General features: G+C 46.2%; 1 protein-coding gene across 8 annotated transcripts in view; it reads right to left on the reverse strand.

Moving 5' to 3' along the window:
* Window positions 1-15685, reverse strand: part of EYA4 (EYA transcriptional coactivator and phosphatase 4) — a 218351-nt gene that overhangs the window by 91840 nt on the left and 110826 nt on the right. For all 8 annotated transcript variants that reach the window (XM_034765624.1, XM_034765622.1, XM_034765623.1 and 5 more), the window contains exon 3: window positions 12792-12841. In XM_034765624.1, the coding sequence (XP_034621515.1) occupies window positions 12792-12841 (50 nt within the window). The remainder of the gene's footprint in view (window positions 1-12791; window positions 12842-15685) is intronic.

Genomic DNA, 15685 nt, shown 5'->3' on the forward strand with positions numbered 1-15685 from the left:
AGCCCAGCTGTGCTCAATAGGTTGTCGGGAGATTGGGCAGGCACAACTGCAGTGCCTTATTCCTGACAGGAAGTGGGGCCATGAGTAGTGCATTGGGAAACAAAGGGAGGGACTATGCCTCAATGAGCTTCCCTAAGTTCTCCGTGGACGGTGCAGCTCCGCACCATCCCCAACCCAGGACAGTGTCTGAGGCCAGGTCTACACTACAAAACTGTGCTAGGGTAGAGGTGTGAAAAAACCCCACACTCCTTATATTAGCAAAGGACTCCTTTTGCTGGTATAGCATATGTTGTTCAGGGAGGTGGGTTAAGTACACCAGTCAAACTCCTTTTCCTGGTATATGCTGAGTATCCAGTAGAGAGCTTTGAGTCTCCACGGCCTTTGTCATGTGGACTAGCCCTAGATGAGCCAATCTAGCCTCAATAAGACTAAACACAGCACACAGAAAAATACGTTCTAACTAGTGCTAGCTTTTCAAATAGGAAAGAGAGAAAGTGAACTAACCTGTTTATATATGGTATCACACCTGGAATTTAAAGTATGAGTATGCACATACTAACTACAAACCAATATTGTTTATGTAATCTGTTACTGCTGTTATGTCCAACGGCTGGGATCACCACCAATATCTATATTTCTGGAGACTACCATTGGCACTCAAAGAACTCCCCACCCCTTTCTTGGTGGTTAATCTCAGAACCCTCTTCTTCATCTTGTAAATACAGACTCATGAGCTACCTGCTTTGTGTTCAATTGCAAGAGAGAGTGGGCTGCTCCAAGCCCTAAGGTCATGCAAACTGGCATGCTCAGAGTTTTGGTGTGCCCCATAATGCAATGCAGATTAGATCACAATAGAAAATTTGGAGGTAGCAACTGGATCCCAGCACTCTGATATTTAGTGGTGGAAGTCAATAGCTGCAGGGAAAGGGATTGGAGAGGAGATCTGCTTAGACGGAGACTAAGAAATTGCAAGGTGAGTCTGGTAAATAGGTGCAGTATACTACACTACAGAATATTACAATAAGATAAAGACTCTCATGACAGAAACCTAAAGATCATTGCAATTCTTGGTTAAGGCTGTTTCAGGAAACTTAAGTCAGATCTGTTGTGCCTATCTGTCAGAGTAAATCCTCCATTTGAAGGTGATATCGAATATATAATAATTATATCAAATGATAATTCTGTGGTTAGTCACAGTACTTTCCCCTATAATAACTCTATGCTTTTTTGCTTTGGACATTTAGGGCCAGATTTCCCAAAGATCTTGGTGTCTTAAAGCTCCCATTTAGTGACCAGATTTTCAAAAGTGCTCAGGACCAAAAAGCATCCATTGTTCTCTTTCACTGGTCTCAAAAGGAGCTGCTGCTGTTTTTATGCAGATACAAACACTGATAGGTAATAGGCTCATACTGTATCAATACATCTCATAAAATCATAAATATAGGTTAACTTATATTGATAACACTGGCTCCAAGGTATAGATGCAATGTGCTTAGGTCTAAAGGAAGGATCCTAAAAGGTGCAGCTACTATTCAACACCACAACCAAACCAATTAACTAATTAACAAAGCAGTGTTAATACTGGCTTTGGAGAAAACTATGCATACCACACCCAGAGAGTAACAACAGCTGGCAGGAAATTGAGACAAACAACAAAATAAACAGGTGTATATTTCTCTCATGGCAGATACTCAGAAAACTTTATGGGCAAAGAATTAGAAGTAATTTAGATTTTCAAACAAACCTTTTGTAATAAAGAGAGTGTGTGTGTGTGTGTGTGTATGTATCACACACACACACACACACACACACACACACCCATGTAATGGATGGTGCAAGCCTACACACAAACTACTGCTGTGATAGCTAATGAGGCTCTCATTTTGGTGATATATTGGAGACCAATGTTTGTGATATAAAAAATCCTCAATTCTATTCAGAACATCACAAGTGGTTTAGCTGGCAAGTATGTTTCTTCATCATATTGTTTCCCTGGAGATTGGCAGCTGTTTTTGTTGGACATGTATTCTTGAAGTAACCACTTGCTCAGGGATGAGCTTTGTCTAACTGTAAGAGTATGTAATGCAATTGCTAGTGTGCCTGTGATCGTGTTGCACTACAAGTGTCTGGTAGAAGTTTTCACTGGAAATTTCTTATGAGCAATTTCTCTTTCCTGTTCTTTTACTTTTTGAATTAAAAAAAATAGGAAAAAGGATAAATGGGGAGAAAGTGTATATCATTAGACAACTGATCTGTCAGATTGATATTAAAGATATGTATAAAATATTTATTTTATTTTGTGAAGTAAAGTGCTTCCTTGCACCTTGCCAACACAAAGATGCATGCTTCTGTGAGTAATAGAAGCCAGTTTTTTTTTTTTTTTTTTTTTTTAAAACCACCTCTATGTATTTTTAGAAGTAATTTAAGGTCAGCAAACCTCCATCCACATGCCACAAAATGATTTCCCAAATCTTCAAGTGTTCTTTTTATTCATAGATACCATCCTGACACATTACATATTTTCTCTCTGCCTTCATTCTTACCTGGAGTGGTATTTTTGGCCCAAGGGCCACATCTGGGAATAGAAATTGTATGGTGGGCCATGAATACTCACAAAATTGAGGTTGGGTGCAGGAGGGCTCTGGCTGGAGGTGCAAGCTCCAGGGTGGGGCCAGAAATGAGGAGTTCAGGGTGCGGGAGGGGACTCCAGGCTCAGGAGTTGGGTGTAGGGGGTGAGGGTTCCGGGTGGGGGTGCGGGATCTGGGATGGGGCTAGGGATGAGGCGTTTGGAGTGTAGGAGGGTGCTTCAGGCTGGGATCAAGGGGTTTGGAGGGGGATCAGGGCAGGGGGTTGGGGCACAAGTGGAGGCTCAGGAGTGCAGGCTCCGGGCAGCACTTACTTCAAGCGGCTCCTACGCAGAGGCACGGCCAGGCAGCTCTGCACACTGCCCCACCCGCAGGCACCGCCCCTGCAGTTCCCGGCCAATGGGAACTGCGGGGGCGGCACTTGGGGTGGGGGCAGTGTGCAGAGCAGAGCCCCCTGGCTGCCGCTACACATAGGAGCTGGAGGGGTCTGTGTGGAGCGGCCCCCAACGCTGCTCCCCAGCTGGAGCACCGGAGCGGGGTAAGCCCAGACCCCGCTCCCCAGAGGGAGTTCGAGGGCCAGATTAAAATGGCTGGCGGATCGGATCCTGCCCACAGGCCATAGTTAGCCCACCCCTGTTCTAGGGCCTCCACCACTACAGTTCTCTCTAGAACCCCATTAAACTGAGCAGAGCAGGTGGGGAGGAAAGGCTTCTGCAGAGTGGGGGAGGAGAATTCAGAGAAGCCCACCCTGACTGGGGCTAGAACACTAAAAAGCCTTTGCTGAGGAGCTTCCCTGGGCTAGGCAGAAGGAATGAAAAGGATAGTTACCTGTTCTATAACTGGGGTTCTTCGAGATGTGTTGCTCATGTGTATTCCACAGTAGGTGTGCATGCTCGCCACATACACCGGTGCCGGAAGTTTTTCCCTTAGCAGTACCCGCAGTGGGGGAACCCCGCTGCGACCCCTGGAGTGGTGCCTCTATATCGCGCTATAAGGGGCGCTGTGCGCTCCCCCCACCCTCAGTTCCTTTTTGCCAGACAACTCCAACAGAGGGGAAGGAGGGCGGGATGTGGAATACACCCGAGCAACACATTTCGAAGAACGCCAGTTACGGAACAGATAACTGTCCTTTCTTCTTTGAGTGATTGCTTATGTGTATTCATGTGACTCAAAGCTATACCTGATGGAGGTGGGTAGAAGTTTAAGGGTTATCAGAGCAGAGTACCGCCCTATCAAACCCGGCATCATCCTGCGTTTGGGAGACGATCGCATAGTGCGATGAAAAGGTGTGGACACAGGACCACATAGCAGCCCTACAGATGTCTTGGATAGGTACATGAGCCACATAGGCAGCCGACAAGGCCTGAGCTCTCGTCAAATGAGCCTTCACTAGAAGAGGCGGGGGATCCCTGCCAGGTTGTAACACGTGCGTATGCACGAGGTGATCCAGCAGGAGAGCTGCTGGGTGGAAACCTGTTGCCCCCTCATGCGCTCGGCCGATGCAATGAAAAGCTGAGGGGATTTCCAAAATGGCCTGGTCAGGTCTAGGTAAAAAGCCAGTGCTCTACACACATCTAGGATGTGTAGGTGTCGTTCCTCATTGGAGGAATGGGGCTTAGGACAGAGAACTGGTAGGAAGATGTCCTGATCCATGTGAAAAGCCGAGACTACCTTCGGCAGAAAGGCCCGGTGCGGGCGGAGCTGTACCTTGTCCCTATGGAAGACCGTATACGGGGGGAGGGAGTTAGAGGTCAGGGCCCTAAGCTCCGAGACCCGGCGGGCTGAGATGATAGCCACCAGGAACACGTGGCCAAGGGTTCAAAGCTGGGGGCCATGAGGTGGGAGAGCACGGGGGTCTGGCGTAAGGGAATGCCCCATTCAGACCTTTAAAAAACCGGGAAGTCATGTGGTGGGAAAATACTGACTGACCAGACACCAGAGGGTGGAAAGCCGAAATTGCTGTTAAGTGTACCCTGACCAAGGCGGGCGCCAGCCCTTGGGTCCTAAGGAACAGTAGGTAATTGAGGATGAGCTGGAGCAACGCGGATGAGGGGGAGGAGCCCCTTTCCCTCATCCATGTGGAGAACCAATACCATTTGGCCAGGTAGGTTTGTCGTGTGGAGGGCTTCCTGCTCTCCAGCAGGACTCGCCTAACATCCTCAGAGCACCTCCCCTCTTCCTTGTCTAACCATGGAGCAGCCACGCAATCAAGTGAAGTGCGGCCAGGTCAGGGAGGAGGAGGGATCCTCCTTCCTGGGAGAGGCGATCCGGTTGGAGCGACAGTCTGTGCGGAGGGGCCACTAGAAGTTGTAGGAGGCTCCAATACCAATGTTGACGGGCCCAATCCGGCACTATCAGGATAACCCTGGACCCGTCTGTCTTTATTTTCTGTAGGACCTTGCCTATCAGGGGGAAGGGCGGAAAGGCGTAGAACAGGCAGCCCGACCATGGAATCAGGAACACGTCCGTTATCACTCCTTCGACCCCTCCTGCTCTGGAACAGAACTGAGGGCAGAGGCGATTCTGGTTGGTGGCGAAAAGATCCACCTGGGGAGTACCCCACTCTAGGAAGAGTTGCCTGGCAACCTCCCTGTGAAGTGACCACTCGTGCTGTTGGGAGAAAACCCTGCTCAGACGATTGGCTCGTGTATTGCGCATGCCGGGTAGGTGAAAGGCCCTCAAGGAGATGTTGTACGCTATACAGAACTTCCACAGGTCTAGGGTTTCCTGGCACAAGGACGAGGACCTCGTGGCCCCTTGCCTGTTGATGTAATACATCGCGGTCATATTGTCCATGAAGACTCTGACCATCTTCCCCTACAGATACCAGTGGAAGACTGTACAGGCTAGGTGCACCGCCCAGAGTTCCCTGACATTTATATGTAGGGGCAAGTCTGAGGCTGACCATCTGCCCTGGTTCTGGAAGCTCCCCACATGGGCTCCCCACCCCAGGTCCGAGGCGTCCGACACCAGATGTATCGAGGGAGGGGCCTCTCGGAAGGGAATCCCTTGCAACATGTTGCTTGGGAGGGACCACCACTGCAGGTCTGCCACCACTTGTCCAGGCCGTCCTTGGGTTGGGAGTATTGGAAGGCCAACCAAAGTTGAAGGGGCCTCACCCTGAATTTGGCATGCCGCACCACTGAGGTGCATGCTGCCATATGGCCTAAGAGTTGGAGGCACACTCTTGCCGTCGTCACGGGGAAGGCCATGACTGAAGCCATGAGACCTTTGAGCATCTCGAACCTGTCTCGGGGGAGAGAGGCCATGGCCACTACAGAGTCCAACAGCACTCCTATGAAGTGTATGCGCTGAGCTGGGACTAACGTGGACTTGTCCTTGTTTACCACTAGGCCTAGATGTTGCAAGTGGCCAGGAGGAATTCCACCTGGGCCTGAACCTGGGATCGAGACTTGCCCTTGAGCAACCAGTCGTCCAGGTAGGGAAAGATTTGCAGCCCATTCCGCCTGAGGTGGGCGGCCACCACCACCATGCATTTGGTAAAAACCATGGGGGCCGTAGAGAGGCCAAAGGGAAGGACCGTAAACTGGTACTGGTCTTGCCCCACCAGGAAACGGAGGAAGCACCTGTGACCCTCAAAAATATGGATATGAAAATACGGATCCTGGAGGTCCAGGGCCGCGAACCAATCCCCCAGGTCTAGGGACAGAATAATAGAGGACAGGGACACCGTACGGAACTTGCAACAGACCAGAAACTGGTTGAGATACCGCAGGTTGAGGATGGGCCTGAGCCCGCCTTTTGCCTTCGGGATCAGGAAATACCGGGAGTAAAACTCCTTGCCCTGGAATTCCCAAGATACCCTCTCCATCATGCCCAGGGTGAGGAGGCGCGCCACCTCCTGGTTTAGAAGGAGGGCGTGCTCCGGGTCTCCAGAGACCTTCCTGGATGGAGGATGGTGGGGAGGGGGCGAGGCGAATTGCAACATGTACCCCTTGGTGATGGTACTGAGGACCCACCAGTCCGACGTTATATGGGACCATTGCACTCTGAAGGCAGGTAAATGGTTGCCAAACACCAACTTTATTAACTGGGGGGCTTCCCAGGCAACAGGCCCGGTGGTCCCCTGCAAAGAATCAAAAACGCCTCTTCCCCTGCCTCTTGCCCTTCAAGGGGCCCCGGTTGTGGGGCCGAACTGGACTGGTGCTGGGATCGACGCCTCTGCTACCTCGGCCTCTTAGGTGGGGGCTCATATCTGCCCCTAACTGGGGGAGCCGAGGTCTGAGGCCTGGATTTATCCTTGGGTGTCGGGACATAGAGGCCTAGTGTCTGCAGGGTGGTGTGGGAGTCTTTCATCCCATGCAGACGAGTGTCTGTTTGGTCCGCAAACAGGACTTTCCCATCGAAGGGCAGGTCCTGCATGAGGGACTGGGATTCCGCAGACAGCCCGGACAGCGAGAGCCACGACGCCCTTCGCATGGAAATAGCCAAGGCCATTGAACGGGCCGCTGTGTCCGCCGCATCTGAAGCCGCTTGAAGAGCTGCTTTCGCCGCCGCCGCTCCCTTGTCGACCAAGACTTTAAATTCCGTCTTGTCCTCGTCTTGGAGAAGAGGTTTGAATTTTGGCAGAGATCCCCACAAGTTAAAATCATACCGGCTCAGCAGCGCTTGGTGGTTCGCCACCCTGAGCTGGAAGCTCGCCGACAAATAAACCTTTTCCCCAAAAGTGTCTAGTCTCCTGGTTTCTTTATCCTTGTGGGTGGGTGCGGGCTGGCCATGTCTCTCACGGTGGTTAACGGATTCCACCACCAGCGAGTTTGAGGTTAGGTGAGTGTACAAGTACTCATGCCCTTTTGCTGGCACGAAGGACTTCTGCTCCGCCTTCTTAGAAATGGGTGCCAGGGAAGCAGGGGTCTGCCAAAGTCTGGTAGAAATATTGGCTACCCCCTGGTGAAGAGGCAAGGCCACACGGACCGGTGTCGAGGAGAACAAGACATTAAACAAAGTGTCCGATGGCTCCTCCATCTCCTCAGCCTGGAGCTGGAGATTCAAGGCCACCCGTCTAAGAAGCTCTTGATGAGCCTTAAAGTCCTCCTGAGAGACAGAGGGCGGCGCTGCTACAGACTCATCCAGTGCCGACGAGGCAACTGGTACTGCCTCCAGGGCATCGGGCGGTACCGTTGGCTCAAACCCCGTGTCCGGGCCCTGGTGGCTCAGTGCCCGAGGACTGATCTTGGTGCCGAGGCGGGGACACCGAGTGGACTTGGGATGCCCCTGCTACAGAACGGGGTCTCGCAGGTACGGGCGCTTGGGGCCACAGTGCCCATTGGCACCACTGTCCTTGCAATGGCGCTCCTTGCCACTGGCCCGTAGGGGGTCCTAGCAGATCTACTGGCTCTTGAGGGACAATGCGGCCCGGGGAGGGACAGCTGGGATCCGAGGCCGAGGTCATCGATGAATGCATGGTGTTGTATGAGTGGCTGGACCGGTCCCGGCCATGTCGGCGCCGACCTCGGGATTTGGACCTTGACGACAATGACGACGACGACGACATGTATATGTCGGAGGTACTGTCTCTGGAATCCCTCCGGCGATCGTGGCTACGACGCCTCGGAGCTGGTGCCATTCGGAATGCGCTCCGAGTATGGCGTCTGTCTCGGTGAACACTCGAATATGAGTGGCGGTGCCGACGGCGTCGAGAGATACTCCTATCACTCCGACTGGAAGAGGAGCATCGATGCCTTCTATCACGGTGCCTGTGGCCCCTCCGGGCAGTGGAAGCCTCCAGAGAGAGTCACTCCCAGGCGACCCAGCCAACAGAATAGAGGTCTGTCGCGGGCTACGGGAAAGCCCCTCGGAACAGGCAGGCATCTCCGCCTCGGTTTCCCTCTGGACCGGAGGCCCGACTTGGGCAGCGTGCCCAGCACCGGAAGGACGAGGATGTCACATGCTGCCTGTGCTGCCTCTGGCGTCGAGGGTATCCTTACCAGACGAGAGGCACGTGCAGACGGGACCGGACTACTCTGCTCCGCACGAGTCAGAGGTCTAGGTCCCTCACCCCTATCCTTGTCTTGGCACCGCTGGGTCTTCCCTTGCTTCTTAGTGGAGAAGCAGTGCCGACTGGTCGATGGGCCCTCGCTCCGCACCAAGGACGCGATGCCCGGCGCCGGGTCAGGTCGGCGCGCCGGTGCCGGGGACAATGCCGACTCCATGAGTAGAGCCCGGAGATGGATCTCTCGTTCACGCTTCGTCCAAGGCCTGAACGATTTGCAGATTTTGCAACTCTCACTTACGTGAGTCTCGCCCAGACAGTGAAGACACAGAGTGTTGCTTGCTTCTGGGCATGGAATTGCAACAGAAGTCACGCGATTTGAAGCCTGGGGCACAGGGCATGCCCCGAGCCAGGCTGCTAACTAGAGAAACTAACTACGGTCGAAGAATCGTACCACTAAGGCTAGAGGGCTACAGCTAGGCTGGAGCACAAAGTTCCGACTACCTTCACTGGCGGCAAGGAGGAACTGAGGGTGTGGGGAGCGCGTAGCTCCCCTTATAGCGCGATATAGAGGCGCCACTCCAGGGGTCGCAGCAGGGCTCCCCCCCTATGGGTACTGCTAAGGGAAAAACTTCCGGCACCGGTGCACGTGGCAAGCATGCACACCTACTGTGGAATACACATGAGCAATCACTCGAAGAAGAATTCTCCCTTTCATAAGCACAGGTGTGAACGCAGATGGGAGCACGGGGCTCTACATTTTTGATATTTACCAATCTACCAATTTTCAGAATCTGAAATAGTCTAATATTTTACTCATTTCTTATAGTTCATCCAGTAACTAAGTTTCTGCCTGCGAGGTTTGGTTTTGGATGAGGGAGGGAATAACTAGATCTAGCAGGCATCCAGTTTGGTTAAAAACAACATGTCATAACTTTGAAAATGATGAATATTAACTCATGTTTGTAAAACACTGAAGACAAAAGTGCCGCAGCACATAGCGCTACATAAATATTATATGTAAGGAGATTAGATTTGTGCTTTGATATACAGTATCAACAAAATGTGACTCAAGATTTTTCTACAAATTCTCATTGGTAACAATGAAGTTAAGCATCTCATGCATAGCACAGTAACTCAGCATTTACTTAAATTATATTAAATTAAACATGGGGAAAAATGTAGTCAGCACCTCTCAATATCACACCCTTAGTAAATTAAACTGAGAACATGAGAAAATGCAGTGCAATGTACATTGTGCAGATGCATGTTACATATGCTGCACCCATGAACTACATCTCCAAAGTTACTGACTGATGAATCTGATTATGTATTCATGTTATCTGGAGTTTAGTACAGTGGCCTGGGAATCAGTGCTAATATGTACTATTTCTGACTCTGCCACTGATTGGCAGTATGACTCTTGTCAAGTCATACCCTCTCTCAATTTAACAACTGTGGATCCAAAATTAAATGATAGGAATTTATTATGTTGGGAAGCCATTAAACCTTCTAATGGATAATTTGATTTTTAAAACAAAAGGAAAGAATTTCATAATATGGATATCCCCAGATACCACAGCAATAGATGCAACATAAAAATCTAGAAAGGGAGAGATAAAGGAAAGCACTTTCCGAACAGGACATAGGAGATTTAGCCACTCACTCCCAGGAAACTCTCATAGAATTTGCATGTCTAAATTCTCATGTCCTGCTTGAAAATAGATGGATCAAAATTTGTGTGGTGATTGAGATATTAAAGATTATTGCACATTTTCTTGCACATTTATGTGTTCAGAGAAAATCATTCCATGTATCATGCTTGCAAATCTTCTAACTATAGTTTCCTGCACATGTGTGTTGTTAAACATCTGTCAACTTGACAACCATTTTGTATAAATGAGAAATGACTGCTGTTGATGATTGAGCTTTATCACACATATGGCAGGACACTTCTGTAAGGCATTCTTTGCCCTGATATATTGCATAAGCTAGTAGATTCCCTCTGCCCAAATTTACCAGTCACATCTGTATCTTGAAAGTTTCTTACTAAAAGAGGAACCAACGCCAAGCAAGACAAAGAATTTGCTGATACACACATGTCACTCCAAGAATTCTCCTGACAAAGTTCCCACACCCAATTTAATTACTTCCCTACTGTAAAAACACTTTCCATCTGCATTTATTGTAATAGTTTCAAATCCAAAACCAACACACTATAAAGCTAGCTAAATAAATGAATGATATTGGCCTTAAGTCCCAAGCCAACAGCCATTCGGTAAGGCAATGTGTCTCCAACATTCATTTTTATGCTGATGTTTCATTTTATGTGCAATGTTTTCACTTAAGATTTATTTGAGAAGAATTACCTTACTCCAGGCTTTAAAACTTTGTGGGCTATAGCAGTGCCCTCTAGCGACACTCTTGTCAAAGGTCTGTCAGTGATTCCATTCTAAGACCACAGTTGCATCGTATATATCAAACTCTGGCATAAAAACTTGCTTCTAGCTATATACCCAGCATTACAAACTCTCAGGCCAGGAGCATTTCCTTTTATTTAAACTAGATCTGGTTTAAAATACATTTCCTTAAATAAGGGGGGGGGGAATACAAAATATATACTTTTTGTTCAAAATTTTCCTTTTTTCAGTAAATGAAATCTTACCAGATTTACAGTTTGATCGTTCACAGCATGGGTCACTTTTGCAGTTGGGAGAAAAAATATTCTATAGATTTATTTCATTTAGTATAAGAATCATCGTAACGACCATTCAACAGAAAGTTCACAATGGAGTAAGTATTATGAAAGCATACTGGGTCATGAAGTGCCCTTAGACTTGTTACAATACAAGGCCCTGATCCAGCAAAGCACTTGAGCATGTGCGTAACTTTTCATATGTTTAGAGTCCCACAGGGGACAACTCACATGCTTAAAGTTACACTCATGCTGAAGCGCTTTGCTGAATCAGGACCCTAATGCTACTGAAAGTACTTGTAAAGAACTGTGAGGTTTTTAAAACTGAAACTTAATTTTCAATCAAAAATACCAGGCCAGGGTGTGAAGGGGAGGACAACATTTATATTAGATTATTATTAAATAAGGATCAAAGGTTCAAACCAGCTCCCATTGAAGTCCATAAAAAAATTCCCATGGACTTCAATGGAAGAAAGATCAGGCCTCATAGTCTGTGCCCAATTATGAGTACAACTCCTACTGAACCCAATGAAAGCTGTGCATGTGCAACTGAATAATGTGAAAAGCAAATCAAAGAAATTCTGACATACTATACAGGACTATTCACAACTATTCTATTGTCCATAAGTATTATTGTGTCCCAACCAGTCAGAGGTCTTGCATACATTAAAGCTGCAATACCCAGACATAAGCATAGTAAAGTTTCAGTCATTTTTAATTTCTTAGCTTTTTGTGTTTCTTTAGATTTATTCTGTGTTTTTCTTTTTGTGATTAAACTCTCTTTTTCCCTGTGAAATTGAAATATAGCTCTTGTAAACAGAAATAAGACACGACAGCCTATAAAATGTTTCACTCCACAAATCTTAGGCAAAACAATGCCCTGTGTCTTAAGAATTTAATAACCACCAATAATGTACATGCTGGATGGCACATTTGCAGTAATTATTGCTTCACTTGTCCAAAATATAGACAGGGATAGTGACCCCATTTAAAATTACACTGATTTCCTTTTCTACTTATATATAAAATTAGGAAACAATGCATTTTAATACATACTTTGAGGAGTGTATGGGGGATTTTCCCAACATATGAACATTAGCACATTTTGCACAAGTAAACATTTAAAAAAAAATCATGGTAAAAGAATTTTTACCCAAATAAAAACTGATCTGCTGGCACTGAAAGTAAACGGCAATACTAAATGAATGGCAACAATCATAGGTGCAGAAAGGGATGAGAAAAGAAAAAAATAATTCATCTAGAGACTTTACTACAATATTGATTGTTTTAAATGTGATTCTCTTCTAAATTGAAGGTGATAAATCACTATTAATACACTATCAAAACTCTCTCCACCCCCTGTCCATTCCCAATCTCAATTCTTATCAGTAACTGCACAAAACAATACCACCTCTGGGATGAAATACATTTCAAAGTAATCTAGCCAGACTCATTAACTCTTTGCAATACTAATCTCTCATGTCTTTTGCTATATAGCTTCAGTATTGCTTCATATCACCATGTTCTTCTCATTAAGTATTTACTTTAGTTACTGTACCTGGAATTCTGAGCCTCTGAAACATCTGATTCTGTGCACGTTTTCTTTACCTGCAAAAGCAAAATGATTGCCAGTTACTCTCATATGAAAACACAACTTCCTCACTAACAGTTCACGCACTTATATCACTTAAAGTGGATACAGCTCTGCTCACCATGATATCTATAAAATACTTCCCGCATTTTACAGCAGCAGTATGCAGTACTAAACAGTGTGTTTCATTATTATCCCATGAACAGCTGCCAACTGCACTTCCCTAGACTCCATTAGTATGTAAAATGTTCAACTAAAATAGCTTGGGAGTAGTCTAACTAGGAACAAAGAAACCAAAGAACCAGGTTCCCCACTTAGAAACTAGAAAGCCATACTGTTCTCAGTTCAGTAAAGAAATGTTTTCCCAATTGATATTGCTTCTGTTTCCTGCTAAAGCTCACAATAATAAACACCAGATTCTGGGGCAAAGTGCAGTGTTAGCTAAATAATTCATACATTAATTTTCATTTTCTGAATCCGGTAACTATATGTTTAATGTATTTTCATAATGTGCCAATGAAGTTTACATATCATGTACACATTTTTCATACATATCCGCAATATACGATTATATATACTCTAGTTCAACCTTCAGATCCATCTTTGTGATATACTGCTGTTAGCCGGCGAAAGGAGAAAAAACCCACCTCCAATTAAAAATATAAACTACTCTTTTCCAGGCCCTTTATGGTGTTGGGGTCCTCTGGAGTGGTGCAATTTGCACCTTTTGGTAATTTAAATTTCAGGCACTTTCAGTAAGACAAACATTTTGTTGAACGTTCAAGCTAATGACTTGGTTGCGATATCAAAATTCCTTCCGTTAAGACCAGCTAAATTCATTTACAGCCACTCAGGCTTACTTAGTATCACTTCTACTTACTGAATACTCCCCCTGTTAACAATAAATATTCAAATTCTGAGCATTTACAATTACAGTACCTTGATCAAAGGGTTCTTCTATTGTCAAATCCTCCTTTTGTTATACTGTCTTAAAAAGAATGCCTGTGACAGTTAGGGTTGAATTTTCAAAACAATTCAACACTGCCGAACTTTTCCCGTCAAAGTCAACAGCAAAACTTCAACAGAATTCAATGGGAGTAGAGGTAGGCCAATATTGAGCACTTTTAAAAATGCCATCTTTCAAGACTTTGAATGGATACCTAGCAACACTACTCAAAGATGGGCAAGTACAAGAATGACTCTAGAGAGCCATTTTTACTCTTGTGTAATTTCTGGATCTTAAAGAATAATCATGCTACCTACAATGTAAATTGTATAGAGTACTGTTCAGTAGCAATAATGGAAATTTTCTTTTGGTGCTAATTTTAACAGCACATTTACTGCAATAGATGCCAGCTACAAATAATCATAAAAACAAAATAAAACCAAATTAAAAAAAAATCTGATTCAATATGTGTTTTGTTTTATTTTTGCCATAAATCTCACTCCAGCAAACATGAATATCTGCTTAGTCATCTTGCTTAATTCTCAATGTGGGATTTTTTTCAAACTGCAAAAAGAACAACAGGTTTTGTAATAAGGTAATGCAATGAAAATCTGCAATAAGAGTAGTTGTGCAGCTTAAAAAGTGAAGAAAGTTCTTGCATAGCAAAATGAGATGGTTAGGGCTTTGGAAACATTCAGATAACGATACCACTGCAAAGGCCTGTTTCTTTATTAAAGAAACATTAGATAAGGAATGTAAGCAAGGACTGGGAGGGGCTGAGGGGGCTCAGAGTGTGGGAGGGGGCTCTGGGCTGGGGAAGGGGGTTGGGGTGTGGGAGAGGGTGAGGGTTCTGGCTAGGAGTGCGGGCTCCAGGGTGGGGCCATAAATGAGGGGTACAGAGTGTGGGAGGGGGATGAGGGGTGTGGGCTCTGGGCGGTGCTTACCTCAGCCAGCTCCCAGAAGCAGTCAGCATGTCCCCTCTCCGGCTCCTAGGCACAGGGATGGCCATGGGGCTCTGCACGCTGCCCTCGCCCACAGGCTCCGCCCCCACAGCTCCCATTCATGGCCAATGGGACCTGCGAAGCCGGTGCTCGGGGCAGGGGCAGTGTGTGGATCCCCATGGCACCCCTGCACTTAGGAGCCGGAGGGAAATGCTGGCTGCCTTAGCCCCGCTGCACCGCTAACCAGACTCTTGGCAGTCCAGTCAGTGGTACTGTTTTCAATTCCAGTTGAAAACTGGACGCCTAGCTATCCTAGATAGCAGTAGAAGTCCACAATGTACATGTACAAATACATTACATGAAATATCCAAATTACAGGAGATTTTTTCAGAGACAAATTCAAAATAGTTAAAAAACTGAAATGTCACTAATCTTTTTTCTTGACAGGAAGACTTTTCTTTCATAAACAGAGTATCTCACTAAACAGGTATAAAATTTTCTTGGTAGGAAAAGGATCCCTCCACTTTGCATATAAAATGAATGCATATTTCAAAATATTAATTTACTTAGTTTAGTAACTTATTGGTAAAAAAAAATTCCCAATTAAACTACTCACACTGGCATTCCTAAACTTGTACTCAGTAGAACTAGTAAACGCAATATCATGTCCTTTGGTTGGCAGAACTACTACTTGCACAGGAGTGAAAGGATAAATAACTTATGCTCTAAGAGTATCTGAATTCAGTGCTGTGGATATAGACAATAAACACATATTACAGAGTAACTCAAAGCATTAAAATATTGTGATATTCCTTTGCAGTGTACGTTAAAAACTATAACACACTATCAGAGGGGTAGCTGTGTTAGTCTGAATCTGTAAAAAGCAACAGAGGGTCCTGTGGCACCTTTGAGACTAACAGAAGTATTGGGAGCATAAGCTTTCGTGGGTAAGAACCTCACTTCTTCAGATGCAA

Source organism: Trachemys scripta, chromosome 3, assembly GCF_013100865.1.
Source record: "Trachemys scripta elegans isolate TJP31775 chromosome 3, CAS_Tse_1.0, whole genome shotgun sequence".
Taxonomy (NCBI): domain Eukaryota; kingdom Metazoa; phylum Chordata; order Testudines; family Emydidae; genus Trachemys; species Trachemys scripta.